Source organism: Wolffia australiana, chromosome 6 (genome assembly GCF_029677425.1).
Source record: "Wolffia australiana isolate 7733 chromosome 6, ASM2967742v1".
Classification (NCBI taxonomy): Eukaryota; Viridiplantae; Streptophyta; class Magnoliopsida; order Alismatales; family Araceae; genus Wolffia; species Wolffia australiana.
The window spans coordinates 3,517,501-3,534,077 of record NC_135840.1 but is presented as its reverse complement, the minus strand read 5'-3'; the positions used below and the strand labels follow the sequence as shown (position 1 = coordinate 3,534,077).

Genomic DNA, 16,577 nt, shown 5'->3' with positions numbered 1-16,577 from the left:
ATCTCAAGCCAGTGTTTCTGCCACGTCCGCCATTGCAGATGGCCCCGGATATCCATCTCTCGATGAGCCCACTCGCCATAGTTGGCAGAAACAAAACTTCCCAATAGGGAATGTGTGGTCCGCATACGCCATAGGAGCTTCTTTTGAAGCATGTCTTGGACGTTCGGGAGGCGTCTGATCCCTAGACCCCCCTCGGTCATTGTCCGACAAGCTTTATCCCAAGAGACCCAATGATGGCGACACTCCCCCTCAGGGTGACCGGACCATAGGAAACGTACGCATAGTCGTTCCATTGAGCAGAGAACTGTTAGAGATATTGAGTGAACCGCAAGGGTATGCAGCGGGATACTCATGAGGATATGTCAAATAAGTTGGATACACCATCCAGGGGATATAAAATGAAGTTCCCATCCCTCTAGTTTCTTTCTCAGTTTGACCAGCAGTGCATCAAAGTAATGATGCCTAGCGGGTCCTAAAAAGATGGGACATCCAAGATAGTCGACATGATAGTGTCCTCGTGAGTAGCGGGTATAGTGTTGGATTATCTGAGAGTGCTTTGCAGTGGTAGAAGGACCAACTATAAAGCTGCTCTTTGAGGCATTGACGAGCTGGCCCGAAGCTTGCTCGTATGCTGTAAGGACACTCATAAATTCCTTAATGTATTTTTTACATCCATTGAGAAAAAGGATGGCTTCATCTGCAAATAGAGAGTGCGAGAGGATCGGGCAACCCCTTTTTGTAAAATACGGTTGGATGAGGCCGTGGTGGATCGCACGTGTGAGCGATCGACTGAAGACCTCCTCCATCAATATAAAAAGGGTGGGTGAGATAGGATCACCTTGTCGTAGACCTCTTATGGCCGTAAAGAAGCCAATGGAATTTCCATCCATCAGGAGAGAGAAATGATTCTCTCTAATGCAGGCATCGACGAGATCGATGAACGCATCTGGGAACCCAAAGTGACGTAACACTTGGGTAAGGAAATTCCACTCAACTCGATCAAAGGCCTTCTCCATATCTAGTTTGATGATGATGTTTGTGCCCCAAATATGAGCGTCTAATGACTGGGCTAGCTCATGAACTTGCATGATATTGTCATGGATCTGTCAACCCTTGACAAAACCACGTTGCTCAGGCAAGATAAGTCTATCGAGAAAGGTCCCTAGTCGATTTGTAATGATCTTGGATGCAACTTTGTAGCATATATTAGAAAGACTAATGGGGCGAAAGTTTTGGAAGGAAATTGGAGTGTCCACTTTTGGAATGGGCGCCAAAAAAGTGTATTTCTAACTTCGAGGGAAGACATTGTGCGTAAACACCTCCTTGATACCAAGCACCAAGTCAGTGCCTACGATATCCCAGCATGCCGTGTAGAATTCTGCTAAAAATCCATCCGGTCTGGGGGCCTTGTTCCTACCCATGGAAAAGACTACCTCCTTTATCGCTGCTCGAGTAGGAAGGGCTGTGAGAAGTGCACTTTCTTGGTCGGTCACCAAGTGAGGGATAAAGGCAGGGAGGTCCTCACTCACAACAGTTGGTTGTGAGGATAGGATCAAGTGATAAAGCTCCACTTCTGCGGTTCCTAGCTGAACGGATCCTGACTATATGTCTCTAATAGGGTCGTATAATTAGGACGGGCCCTATGACAGATCGAGTCGTTAAAGAAATGTGTGTTTCTATCACCTTCTCGCAGCCATTAGACATGCAATTTTTGGAGATAGAAAATCTCTTGATGCTGCATAGCATCCTCAAGCTGCTTTCTGAGGCGAAGTTGGTGCTCTCCCACATCATCCGTCCAACCATCTTGTAGTTGTCGCTCGATAGCCGCTAGCTCCTGCTTGAGTGCTTTGACCAGTGCGTGTACGACTCCAAAGACATGTCGATTACACCATTTCAAGTGGAACTTGAGATTCCTCAGTCTATAACTAAAGTTCTCCATAGCTGATCTAGAGATCGTTCCATGCCAATGGATGTGTACAAAATGAAGAAAATCGGCGTGCTCTAACCACATAGCTTGGAATCGGAATGGAGGATGGTGGACTCGATTACTAAAGTTCGGGAGGAGGATCGGTGAGTGATGTAAGTAATATCGCAGTAGGATCTCTATCGTGATAGTGTAGTGCATCAGGGCAGTGCTATTAGTAAAACAACGATCGATCAGCTCATACATACGTGCATCTGCTTGACGCTCGTTACACCAAGTCCACTTCTCACCTATGGTGGGGGGCTCCATGAGTGATGCCTGATGAATAAAATCGTTAAACGCTTGCATAGATCGTGACCGAGGTGGGCGGCCTCCCTAGCGCTCTCTGACTGCCCGTATACAGTTGAAATCCCTAGCTATAAACCAAGGGAGGTCAATAAGTCGTGGGTGGTCTAAGATATGTAAGGTGAGTTCTTCCTAGAGGGCCTCCCGCACTAGGTATCTATGCGAGGCATAGACTATAGTAATCGTGTAGGGCTTCGGGGAGCACGGTACGTCAAAGTGACGTATTGTGTCTCTTCGGCCAATAGTTCGAACGAATAATCTCGCTTCCAAAAAAGCCAGATCTTATTCGAGGAATGACAGTAAACATAATCCATGCCGAGTTTCCTCGCAATGAAATGGAAGAGATCTGATGTAGTCATCGGCTCAATAAGCCCAACTATCCCTAGGTTGTGCTTATTGATTTGGGAGAAAAGATGTGACTGGGTGAGAGGGTTCCGATCCCTCTACAAGACGTGAAGGGCCCCTCTTGTTGGACTACCCTTCCCCCCCTTTGTTGGACTCATTATAAGGAGCCCATCATGGTCCTATATAAGGCCATGATGGGCACTATGTTCATCAGATCTGGAATATTTTGTTGGCAGTTACTCCACGTCCCAGATCTCACCCTAGGAAGAAGAAAGGAGAGGAGAGGAAGACAAAGAAGAGAAGAGGGATCAGGAAGAAGAAGGAGAGAACGCATAAGAGGGAGGAGTTTCCCCACACCGCTTAAGCGTCGGTCCTCCGCAAGAGGCCATTGGGCCGCCGTGCACTCCCCCCCCTCTCTCATTGGCCATGTTGCAAGTGCTGCGTCCAAGGTCGTGCGATCAAGCAACCCAATCGGCGCCCTGAATCTACGCCCGAGTCTGTATGACATTTCCGAGACTAGCATATGAGCCCAGAACCCCTGAGCGGATGGTGGAAGATTCGTCTCACGTGCGTGAGACTTCCCTTGAGGCCATCGACGTGATTGCACCCTCAAGTGGTTCCCCCTCAACGAGAATCCGTTGAGATGCCCTGCATGGCAACATGAAAAATTCGCAGACCAATGATTGGTCGTCACATTCTTATGTTCTTCCGCAATTGCTTCCACACATGTTGACCACCAGAACTGCACCGCGACATCGTGCAAGAGTCGGGGCCACCGGTGTTGACGGGAAGAAGTGGTCGCATCGCCGCGCGATCAACAGTGCACTACGTCTTTCATTAGCATGGATGGGAAAGGAGAGAAGCTGAGTCAATTGCGGATCAAGTCATGACAAAGATGCGATCATTAGCACCCTCTACCAAGCAATAAGTCCTGCTGATTGCCGGGACGATTGCCCTGGCCTGACACCCCCCAAGACATCCACGTTGCCGCATCTCTGCAACACTCTTTGCCAATCCCGTTGCATCGCTAGCACATCAGCGTCGCTGCAACGCTCTGCTCCAAACTCACTGCGCTGCCAACGCATCAGCATTGCTGCAATGCTCCGCTCCAGGATCGCTGCACCGCTAACACCTCCGAGCTCCCTGCCTAGCACAGCGCATTGTCGCTTGACACCATTACCAAGTCTCGCCTCTCCCATCTCCTTGGATACGCTGGTCGTGCCTGATCGCACGCTCGAGCCAATCAGCCTCCGTGCCTTCGGCTACTCACTCTCTCTCTCAACTCCTCCGACCTCCATTGCTGCTCCTACGCTAGTCTGCCAGTTGAGCCACTGACACTCTTCGGCTCCTCTCCACCGCAACCCGCTCCCGCCTGCCAACATTGACGAGGACTCTGCACGACAAGTCTCACCGTTGCTTGTTTTTATACCTTTTGTAGTGTACTTTTGTCTTGACTCCCCAGCGATCGGGCTAGATCGGTGAGATTGAAAAGAATTAAGAGAAAACTACGAATGCAAGTGAGCGTCTTACCGGTACGGACGAGTCAATCCCTATGGATTGATTTCGTTCAGTCGTAGACATCTTCGTCCCTCCGACGAGGTTCGAGAGGCCACCGTCGCTTCATCCAACAACCCCTTTGGAGCACGGAACTCAGCATCTCCCTCGAGTCAGGGCCCGCACGTACGACACTTAGGACGCATCACTCATTACATCGTAGTTACATACACCCATTTAGGGTTTTATTTGTCAGACGATGACACCGTTGACGTCCGACATCACTATCTAGGTACCAAGCCATCATCTTTGGCACTGATCAGATGACGTCCCCGACGACGTCCAGCTTCACCCTCTGACACCGAAAAAATACAATTTGTAACCATTATCATGCCATGTTTAGCACATTTAACTCAATATGTAATACATTTATTTATGTATTATTATAGTGAGAATAAAATTATGCATTATGTAAGGGTATAATATGGCAATGTGATTTCACTACCTAAGTTCTAATCTTCATTACTTTATGCACTCATTAAAGTTTCTAGACAAAATCCACTTGAATTTTGTAAATTCAAATGGTACTATTATTGCATCTTCTTGAGGTTATTTTAGTGCAAGGACTTGGGTGATATTACTAAGAGTACATGGAGTCAAATATGAGAAAAAGAGAAACCCAAACCACAACCTAGAACATAAAAGGATGCGTAAACTAGGAACAGGGCCATCAAAGCACAAATCAAGCATATCCATGAGCCGATGGCTTAGTCAATGACATTCAACATTTTGTGGATATGGCCAAAAGTTCATATTTAGAGCCCCCCTACTTAGTCAAAATGGCTCCACATAATTTGGATTTAACATGGAGTCCAAATATCTAGGCACCCGTGAATTGGTCAAAACATTTCCAGTATTTTCATATCTGGCCTAAAATCCACGTCTATGTACTTGTGGATTGGTTGACGAGTTTCAGAATTTCTGTATCAGGTTTACGCTCACATATTATGACTAACTTTCACATATATACATGGATCTAAGGATCAGATGTATGTATCCTAACTATCCTTCCAAAATAGACGAATCAGGATTAATCTACAACACATAAGATGCATGTAAGACTAGCATTTTGATCTCTAAGACTAGGAGGTTTTTACCCTAACATTGGATGTACGAGTGAAAAATGTTTTTTTGGGCCCATTGTGTTGCATGCCTCTATATCAAGTAAAGTATCAAAGGAGGTTTTAAGTTCCATGTGTGGTAAGAAGACTAAACATCACACACACTCTATGGTTGGATTTTTTTGGTCAGTGTACCTCCATTCCTTTGTCAATACACATCTAAACCTCATCCATTATAAATTTAGGATGACCATCATTTTAATGACATCCAATCAACTTCTTCAACATCATTCATAGACACGCCCCGGCACATTAATGAAACATAAGCTACCAGCCACGATAGATACTCATTCCTCACATCCATGCTTCTCTACATCTATCTTCCTCAATTTTATGTATCCAACATATATTATCATATTATCCATATCAGATATAACCTTCTTTTCTCACCATTTCTCACTATTTCTCACCATTTCTCGCCATATCCCAGTTGGGTTCTATGACCTTGATTGGGATGACTTAAACTAGTTCACACTGTGAAAGATTATGAAAGAAATATTATGTCACTTATAAAATGATGATCAAATCACCTTTGCATGGCTTGGACTATGATTTCTCGGTTATTGGAGTGTGACAAGTTGAGCAGTTCACATGTCCAAACTCTAAATGCATCCACACAATCCCCAATTAGGAACTAAGAGGAGAAAAGGGAAAAAGGACGAAGAAGGGGTAGGTATGAAAGAAATATTATGTCACTTATAAAATGATGATCAAATCACCTTTGCGTGGCTTGGACTATGATTTCTCGGTTATTGGAGTGTGACAAGTTGAGCAGTTCACATGTCAAAACTCGAAATGCATCCACGCAATCCCCAATTAGGAACTAAGAGGAGAAAAGGGAAAAAGGACGAAGAAGGGGTAGGGCCCTTAAAAATTGTGGCCCAAGTAAATTTCATTCAGGGAGTTCTCCATTTCATACAAAGTGGGTACTTTTCATAAAAACCCCAACTTTTTGGTATATCTTTTGAAGTCCCCAAAAAACCATTTGCGTGTGAAATTGTAGATCCATCAATCACTCTAGCTGATGACTCCAATGGCCCATTAACCTTAATTGACCATCCAAAAAATATCTATACCATCATAAAGACTAATCAATTACATATCAATTTAACCCAATCAATAGCTTGAGTTTCTAGCCATGGGGTACCAAGCTAAAACTCGTGCTCTGGAAGATACAAAGGAGTGTATTCACTCACTCATATAACCTTTTTGTCATTTATCATCATTTACATACAGTCCTTCATCTGCTTGACGTTCTTAGGATGGCTTAGGTATCAATAACATGAAAATTAATGGGTTATTTTTGTGAAATTACATATTTTACTCATTAACACAATTACACATATGTGAAATAATATACGTTATCAAGATTTAGATGATTTAATTTATGTTTAGAGTATGATTATGCCATCATGAATCACTATGCCATAATGTACGAATCATTTACTAACAATTTTGAATTTGTTAAGTTTTAGGGTCAACATGGACAATACAAAAGGGAAGGATTTAAATTTCAATTAGTGCAATTTGAATATTGAGAAGAAAATTAATAAAAGGGAGAGAGAAAATGTAAAAAATTGTGGCAGTACAGTCGTCACATATGTGTACCCTCACAATTGATTAATACAGATGCATAGCCTAACCTGGCAAGCAGAAGCACATGCCAAATCAATCAATCATTGGGGAATCTTTCCCCTTTTCTAATGTTAGTAAGTCATTCACTAGAAGTGGGTGAAAAAGGGGAATATTATGACATGGCATGTAGCGACATGCTGCCATATCAAAATGATTGAATAATGATGATACTTTAAATAGTTTTGTCATTTTCTTCCACAGGTACACATGGCATCCTTGGAGTTGATAATTGCGGAAGACAAGGAGATTCCGTCAATAGAAAATGAAGGATAGTTTGCGACTTTAACCACCAAATGAAAATGAGGAATATTTTGTGAATTTAATCACCAACGGAAAATGATGAAGCGTCAATGCAGATGATGAGGAGAGAGAAAAATGAATGGCCATGATTGATCCAACTTCAAAGCTTGATATACAGTGATAAAAAGGTTGATTGTGCTGAAAATTTTAGGGATGCTTCATTTTTACCCCCTCTATCCATACATAAACTCTAATCTACAAATAAAGGTATGGATCATTGTCAAAAATATCCTTAAACTTGCTTTCATGTGGCTGATTGAGAATTAGTGAGTTTTTGAGATCCATCGAGCATGTTCTTGGTGTCTTGGGTGTGCGGGAAGAGGGAGTAGATAAGAGGGGTACGTGGACTCAAAAATAACAATGATTTTGGAAGAACATACATATATACAGTTAGTATCATTTCCTTACATCATTCCTTCTTGACATCATCATTAGCTTAAATCAATTTCATTGTTACAATTCCCCATCGCATCGCGTCCGTAAACTCTCGAATCACATCTTACCACTTTCATGTCACTATCTTGTCATTATCTTACTAGTCATATATTTTTTCATCAGATTAATCACTATTTTAAGATTATTAATCCTTAACCATTATTCAATGTGGATACAATCCATACTCATCACTAGCTAAATTTACTTAAGTGAGTACATGTTTATAATTTTATTGATTAATCTCGAAAAAAACAATGACAAATTAAAACCATAATGTTTTAGCTTATCAGGTATTTACTAGTCAAAATGTGATCGTCCACCCTTAGTATAAGAAGAGATAGCTCAAGGAATTACCCTAAAGTCCATGGCCAAGGCAGTGGAATATTGAAGAAGAGTTATCCTATTCAATGATCTTCAGGAACTTATTGCTACACCTAAACTAAGAAATTCGAATTCCATGATTACAAAGTTGTAGGTCATAGATAAAGTAGAGCTACCCCTCTACAAGATGCCTTTCACTTCTTAGGTATAAGGACCACTTAAACAACCATGATGTAAATAAACATGATGAAAGTTTGGTATAATACCATTCAGGAATCAATTTAGTGAACTCTTTTTGCTAAAGAGCACCAACTATGTATCGTTGGTGTCTCTATGTGAATGGCTACGAGGTCCATCATACTCATCATATGAGTTGCAATACGAGATCCAGATACTTTAGTATCCTTGTTGAGTATTCTTTAGATAGGACTATATATAAAAAATCTTAAAGACTATTTATTTCCTTATCATGATCTCATCATAATTGAGAAAGTCAGAGCATGCAACATGGAATTCATTATTGGGATCACATGTGCACTGTAATGAATACATTTTACTAATGAACAGTGAGTCAGGTGTGGAATGTGTGATTGGCCTGCTAGTCACATGTATTTCCATTATCTTCAGGCTTATAGTGTTTTATTTATCATATCCTTTTCACTTCTTAGTAGATATTAATTTCCTAATCACTATTACAAGTGGAGATGACCCTTTCTCATTCTTCCATCCCCGTATGTTGATTCAATGTCAATTTAATATTATGACTTTACATAACAAAACACCCTTGGAGTGACTTTATCATCCCTTCTTCTCCCATATCTTTAAGACACCTCTTCTCTTAATGTGATTGGAACATTGAGAATTTATTCTCAAATATCTAGCAGTACTTATCAAGAAGAAGATGAATAGTCTGATGTACTAAGGACCTCATTAATGTGTATAGGAGCCTGAAATAACTTGAAGTAACTTGTTCGAGGAACCAAGTGGTGTCATGTTCATCTTTGATGAGGTTGATTTCATCATTGAGTGTTTTAATTTTCCATTTTAAGAGTCAAATTTGATTCACATTTCTTCCAATAAGTGCACAAGTATCATTTATCTATGCTGGTCAAATTCAAGTCTTAAAGGCCTTTACAGTTATTAGGGAGAATTGTATCATGCTTCTAAATAAAATTATTTTGGTAATTCAACTTACTATCACTAAAAGATGACATTCTGGCATCTAAATCATTATAGAAGATGTCATTATGTCATCACAAATCCTGACTCCTTAATGGCCAATCATTAGCTGCTGAAAATTATTTTTTTCCATTGGTTGGCATCACCTACACGTTAAAAAATTAAGGTGCCTCAGCTAATGATTAGCCATTATGAGCTTGAAGTTTACAATGCCATGTAAACATCATAAATAAATTATTGGTATAATATCAACAAGAATGCCAATGGCAATGGACTTATGCAATAAACACTAAAATATTTACAATGTAATTGCTTTTATTGAAAAGAGCTAACTTGACATGGTGAATGAAAATCTCCTTTTTGGAAAGTTATTGAGCTTATAACATCAAAATAACACTTTCTAATGTTTGATGCCTTCCAAATTAAGATTAAATTTTTTGTTTAAATATGATATTTTTAGTATTAAAAATTAAATTTTAAGTGACAACATCAATTGAAGTCAACAAAAATATGTTGTTCTATTTTAAGACTTGTTTTTAGGTTTGGTGTTGTGTTGTATTCAACATTTAAGGTAAAATGTAAAAATTATAATACATTTTCATAATTTATTTTTTTATATATTTCATTAATTTCTTATACTAACCCCACTCTATTCCTTAAAGTCAAGTGGATTTTTCTCACGTCTTGTTGGATTTTTAATTTAAATTCAAGACTTCAGTAAATTAAATGTTTATTTATAGATGAAAATTGGATAAAAAGTGAAGCACATGCCATCTCCTACACCTGAACTGGAAATAAAAGCCATGGTTCAAACAAAAAAATAGGGTAAATAGATTGGAAGTCCAGATTTTAATCCCATTTAAGGCCTTTTAATGGTTGGATGAAATACATATAATTATTGTGGAACTAACCCAAAATTAAGATTTCAAGAGTTTATTTCTAAATCTTATCAATAAGGAATGTGGTTCCAGACTGCAGGTCAAGTCATCCTAGCCCTCCAAACCCTTGGAATTAAATATTATCATTTCTCTTGTATAATATCTTGTATTCCCCTCCCAACTAATGATTGGCACCTTAATGCATCAAATTTATTTGATCTTAATTTTTATAAAGTGTGGAAGAGAGAATTCAATTTTGATCAATATTCTTAAAAGAAAAATTAAACTCTGCCCTTGGAGGAAGTGAAAATGACATTTCCTATCCATTTTGATAGCCATTTCTTTTAATATTATCTAGGCAAGCATTCCAGAATATTATCTAGGACTCAAGCCTTCCAATACCACAAACCACATCCAGTTTTTTTATGTACCCAAGGTTCAATAAAATTTACGACACATCCCTTTGCCTCTTCTCCCTACCCCCATGCAACCAATGGTTGTCCCTGTCATCAGCCAAGCTGGTAAGTTGTGGTCAACAAAACTACCAATATGACCAGGTCCACTTAACCTGCTGTTGGCGAACTAGTCATGAACCCAAACAAACCAACCCAGGCATGCAAGAACCAAATTGAACGAAAGGTCATTTTTTATAACTTTTTCTCTTTAGAAAACTCCTAAAAAGTCACGAAATTTTATAAACCCATAAACTTTAAATTAAATTATAATATTTCTATTAAATTATAATATATTCATAAAAACTCCAGTTAATATTTATTTTTTAAAAATTTAATTGTACATATTTTTATTCTAATTTCAATGAAATTAATACATAGAAAATTATAAAAAGACAAAACACATACTGAAAATCCAAAAATTTTCTAGATGAAACATTTAAATTTGATTTCCTTGCTCCTTATGGATTTTCCTATCACTAAGTAAGATATGTTTTATAAATATTATAGCACGAATTAGAGCCTTATAATGGGATATTTTAATCAAACTTATGGTTTGTTAGTTAGCTGGTCATGGAAATAAAAATATGCCTGCTTTTCGAAGAACGTTATTTTTGTGAAAATAATATGTTTAAATTCTTTCAGAGATAAATCATGTACATTATCTTGCAGAAAAGTCTATGTCATCAAGTTATGAGATCTATTTTGAATTCATTTAACAAATTATCCCATTAATAAATGCTCTAGCTGTGAATCATGAAATTCAAAATTTTAGATCTCTTGGAATTTAGGATTATTAAATTTATTAACTTTAATGTTGAAACAATAAAGAATTAAGAATATGATATGAGTGAATTCAATGATATGATAAAATATATGTACACAGAAAAATGTACGGAATAATTTATTCTCATGTGAAATGATCATGAGGGAGGATATGAAATTATGATCACTATCAACGAAATGAGAATAATTTATGATCACTATCAACGAAATGTGAAATGATCATGAGGGAGGATATGAAATTACGAAAGAGAAAAATATCAAAACATATGAACTGTATGATGAATATTACTCAAATATTATAAAATGCAAATGAGTATAAATTATTTCTGTATGATGTTCGTTTGATTTGTAAAATGTGTGATTCAAATGTATTTAGAGGGAAACTTGTAGAGAATATGATTTGAAGAAGGGATCATCGAGGACATCTAAGCTATCTTGAATTAATACAAGAGAACTACCTATGTTGAGTTATTTTTTTCAAAAATTTAGAGAGAGAAAAAACTGCTCACTTCAATGATTGTTATTATCAATTCCTAAAGTTTCTCAGCTGTACCAATTTAACAAAAGATAATTCATACTTGTTTGACATATTTGACATATTCTTATACATGCAGGAAATTTGTACACATCCTAAAAAGGTATTATTTAGAAAATATATCAAGACATAATATGAATCCATTATCATTTTTTTATCTCACCATATCAAGAGCTTTGTGAATTCATACATCATACATAACTTCACTTAATTAATGCCGCCAATGATTACTTACATCCATTTAATTTACATTTAATGAAATTGTACGACCCTAAAATATAAATCAATATCATTATACATATCACATTCACGAAATATATTAGCACATTAAATATAAAAAATAAGACAAAATAAATGAATAATCTAATTGCGTGTATTTTTAATTTTAATATATTTTCTGTGAAGTTCATTTATTCATACAAATTTGAAATATAATTCGTGAACGATAGATTGTTAATACTCAAAACTAATGCTCCGTAAGATATTTATTCAATATTTGATATTAATTACTTGTCCATCTCTATTGATGGTGATTTTTCTTATTTATTTCTATTTTATGCTACTAATATTTTGGATTATAATTAGTGCAGTTAAGACTAAGTCATGGTAAAATGAAGTCTGAAAAATACATAATGAAGGATGAACAACTTGATTTAAGGTAAATATGATCTTCTGATCATTAGACAATTCACTGCACGATATTCTTAATAATCAATGACACTGGGAATATAAAAAATCAAATGTCTAGGAAATAGGAATGATACTAAAAAAGTGGAATAGGTATATCATGTATTTCATTCACATACTATTTGTGTAATTTGTCATTTTGGTATTAAAAGATTCCTCTGTCAGTTATGATTGAGCTTTGCAACCTAATGTCATTATTATTTATTCGCAGAGTAGATATTAGACAATTTTTGAACATGATGAACCTTTTTGTGAACTGTTAAAATAGAGAAAAGATAAATTGAAATAAATATACAAAGAGACATAGTTTAAATTAGAAACATTATTAAAATAATAGTAAATATATTTTTGAGCAAAAAATTGGGTGATTTAATATCAAATTTTTTGTTTGAATACAATAAAAGTTGTTTAAAAATACATTGATTTGGATACTGGATTCAAGTAGGTTAGAGTGAGGAAATCAGATATGGGTTTTCTTTCAGTAAATATTTTGACATTATATATATTTGATTGCTAGATCAGTAAACTAGAATAGTGATAAATAAAAAATTAATATTAAAACTTGTCATAGCTGCTAAAAACTTTCTGAATGTATTCAGCTTTTTGATGAGTTCACTATATCTTTCACAACTATATGTATTATCTTGTTAATTGCAGCATGATAAGCATAATCAAGAGGAAATTACATTTTTAATATTTTTAAAAATCACCTTCTTATGTACTACGCCAGTCATGTTTGAAGATGGAATTTTTGGTATCCATGACTTGTAGTATTAAGTATGCTAAGATAAATACCATATCAGGCGTATCAAGTTATACCTTTTTAATATAATTTACGATGCCTCAAATAAATAATAAAACATTCAAACTATAATAAAGTAAAATTTACAATTATATTCAGACTAAACTTTGTGATTCTTTCATATCCATGTTTCTCCAGCTGTGATGCAATCTATTGCCTACTTGGAAACATTATATCGACAATGTAATGACTTAACATTACATTTTCAGAAGTGAAGACAACAAATATTTGAAATGAATCACCCTAAAAAACCTCATTGGTTAATATAAACTGGATTTACTTTATATTTACAAGGCTCCACAGGACAATAAATTATGTTATAGTTGAGAATGTGTACTCCTAGACGATTGGAGGGTGTTTGATGTGTTATTCATTCCACTGGCAAAATATATCTGCACATAAACAAGTTAATATAAGAAACATGGATGGAAAGTGTAGATAAACAATAAGAAAGATATCATATCTGATGCATGTAGCATATGTTCATGATAAATAAAACTACTTAAAAACAACATGCGTAAAAACTAATAAGGTAGACTAAAACTTAACAAGTTTAAAGTGACAAGGACGTGCATAGCCTGATGATATATCCATCCACTATTGGTGAGGATAATAATGCATCATTATTCATTTTATGATTTTTAGAAACTGTGTCAAAGTTAACCATATTATTTGGGAAATGAGATATTCATGTATCAACATATCACCGGTAAGAAAAGACCCTAGATTCAAATCGAATGAAAGCCAATGATAAACAACAAATATTAAGACAAAAATGATTAACTGGAAGTGCACACCCTTGTTGATTGTTCACAAGTCCTGTATTCATGGAGGCACATAACTTAGGTAAAGTACAAATTGGCCAATAAGACAAACAAGATAAACCATCAATATGACATCACTGGTAATGATAGTTCTAACATTAAAAGAAAACTGCTTACAACATTATACAAAATTAGTCAGACTAAGAGGCTTGAAGATAAGTTCGCAAATCCAAGATACATGACAATTACAAACATTAAAAGAAAAAACAGCTAACAAACACTATACAACATTAGTCAGACGAAGAGGCTTCACTACAAGTTCATAAATCCCAGATACATGGAACTGCATAACCAGGCCGGTCACAAAATATCTGTCAAAACGAGGCAAATTAACCAAGTAGAGAAAGAAGAAAAACCCTAAAGAAGACATCATTGTTAATGAGTGACTAACATTAAACGAAAAAACGGCTAACAAACACTATACACCATTAGTCAGACTAAGTGGCTTCACTACAAGTTCACAAATTCCAGATACATGTACCTGCATAACCAAGTTGGTCACAAAATATCTGTCAAAAACCAAGCAAATTAACCATTTTAAAAATGATAAAAAAAACCCTAAAGAAGACATCACTGGTAATGACAGTGACTAACATTAAAAGAAAAAACTGCTTAGAAACACTATACACAAAGACTGCGACAAAGCCCAGTGGACTGTGTCCACTAGCGAAGTAGGCCTTGGAGATAAAGACCAGAGACCGTCAATTCACTTCCACAGTCGTCTCCTCTCCCACGAGATTAAAAAAAAGAAGAAGAGAGAAGAACCCTAAATCCCGAATCCCTCTGCGCGGGCAAATCTTTGGCCATGTCTGTCACATTAAGAGGAAACTGGGAAAAGCAGCAGTCTGGCCCCCCCCTCTTCTTCTCTTCTCTCTCTCTTTCTCCCTCTATCTCTCTCTTTACTCCCACCTCTACAGCCGCTGGCTTATAATGATGCCCAGTACTCCTTCCCCCCTACCCTAAACCTCCCCCCTCCCCTCCATCTCTCTTCTTTCTCTCTCTACTCTATCTCTCTCTCTCTTATTCTTCTTCGTCTTCCCCGCGTCTCTTGAAGATCCGTAGATCTGCCCATCAATCTTTCTATCGACCTATCAATCTATATTTCAGTCTTTCAATCTACCCATCAGTTTCTATTTCAATCTTTTTATCGACCGATCAATCTATATTTCAATCTTTCTATCGACCCATCAATCTATATTTCAATCTTTCAATCTACCCATAAAACTATTTTTCAATCTTTCAATCTACCCATCAATCTATTTTTCAATCTATCAATCTACCCATCAATCTATTTTCCAATCTTTCAATCTACCCATCAATCTATTTTTCAATCTTTCAATCTACCCATCAATCTATATTTCAATCTTTCAATCTACTCATAAAACTATTTTTCAATCTTTCAATCTATCCATCAATCCATATTTCAATCTTTCAATCTACTCATCAATCTATCTATCAATCTATGGAGTTTGGATTCGTGGGTGCAGATGAATAGCTGGGTTTGGGTAGTATTGGGATTATGGAGAGTACCCATGATTGCTCCTCCGCCATTCTCTTCTGCGGAGAGGATAATCGAGCTGTTCTTGGTCTGGGCGAGGAAGACGACGTGGTTGGCGTTCTCCGGGGAGCTCAGTTGAGCTCCCAGCCTCAGACCGAAGACTGCCTTGAACTGCTTGTTCTTCGAGAAAGCCATCATCTTCCTCGCGAGGACTACTTCTCCAGACTTCTCTCCGGGGTCTTGGATTTGTCCATCAGGATTGACGCCATTGATTGGATCTGCAAGGTTAGACTCTTCTTCTTTTCCCTTGAATCAAATCGTTCTCTTTTAGCTGATTTTCCCGATTTGATGCTGTTCTTCAAGGTCCATGCCCACCACGGCTTTGGGCCTCTCTGCTTGTACCTGGCAGTGAATTACCTCGACAGATTTCTCTCTCTGTATGAGCTTCCGGTAGAACATCTCTCCGATTTCTTCCTTGTTCTTATACCGGCTTTGAATCCTGATGAATTGGTTTTTTTACTTCGATTATGATCTCATCAGGGCAAGGCATGGATGGTCCAGTTGCTGTCCGTGGCCTGCTTGTCGCTGGCGGCCAAGATGGATGAAACGGAGGTTCCCCTGTCGTTGGATTTGCAGGTGAGTAGGATTTCTTCATAAGATTATCTGTTTTTTTGGCTGATCTTGTGGGAATTCTGAGAGTTGATTGTGGTTTTCAGGTGGGGGAGGCTAGGTTTGTGTTCGAGGCGAAGACGATTCAGAGAATGGAGCTTCTGGTGCTGAGCACGCTCCAATGGCGGATGCAGGCCATCACTCCCTTCTCCTTCCTCGACTTCTTCCTCCGCAGATCGAGCAGCGGGCGGCTGCCGGCCGAGCGATCCGTCTTCCGCTCCGTCGGCCTCGTCCTCAAGATGATCAGAGGTTGAACTCGCCCCCTTTCCATATCTGCAATCTTGCTG

The 16,577-nt window shown here is 37.7% G+C and overlaps 1 protein-coding gene across 1 annotated transcript in view; it reads left to right on the top strand.

Annotated features, from left to right (window-relative positions):
- The first annotated feature begins 14,864 nt into the window (after positions 1–14,864).
- The window catches only part of LOC144704302 (cyclin-D4-1-like), a 3,704-nt gene continuing 1,991 nt past the window's right edge, over positions 14,865–16,577 (top strand). The window contains exons 1-4 of the mRNA XM_078576676.1: positions 14,865–15,906; positions 15,985–16,071; positions 16,162–16,257; positions 16,338–16,539. Coding sequence (XP_078432802.1) covers positions 15,643–15,906; positions 15,985–16,071; positions 16,162–16,257; positions 16,338–16,539 — 649 coding nt within the window. The 5' untranslated portion in view covers positions 14,865–15,642. The remainder of the gene's footprint in view (positions 15,907–15,984; positions 16,072–16,161; positions 16,258–16,337; positions 16,540–16,577) is intronic.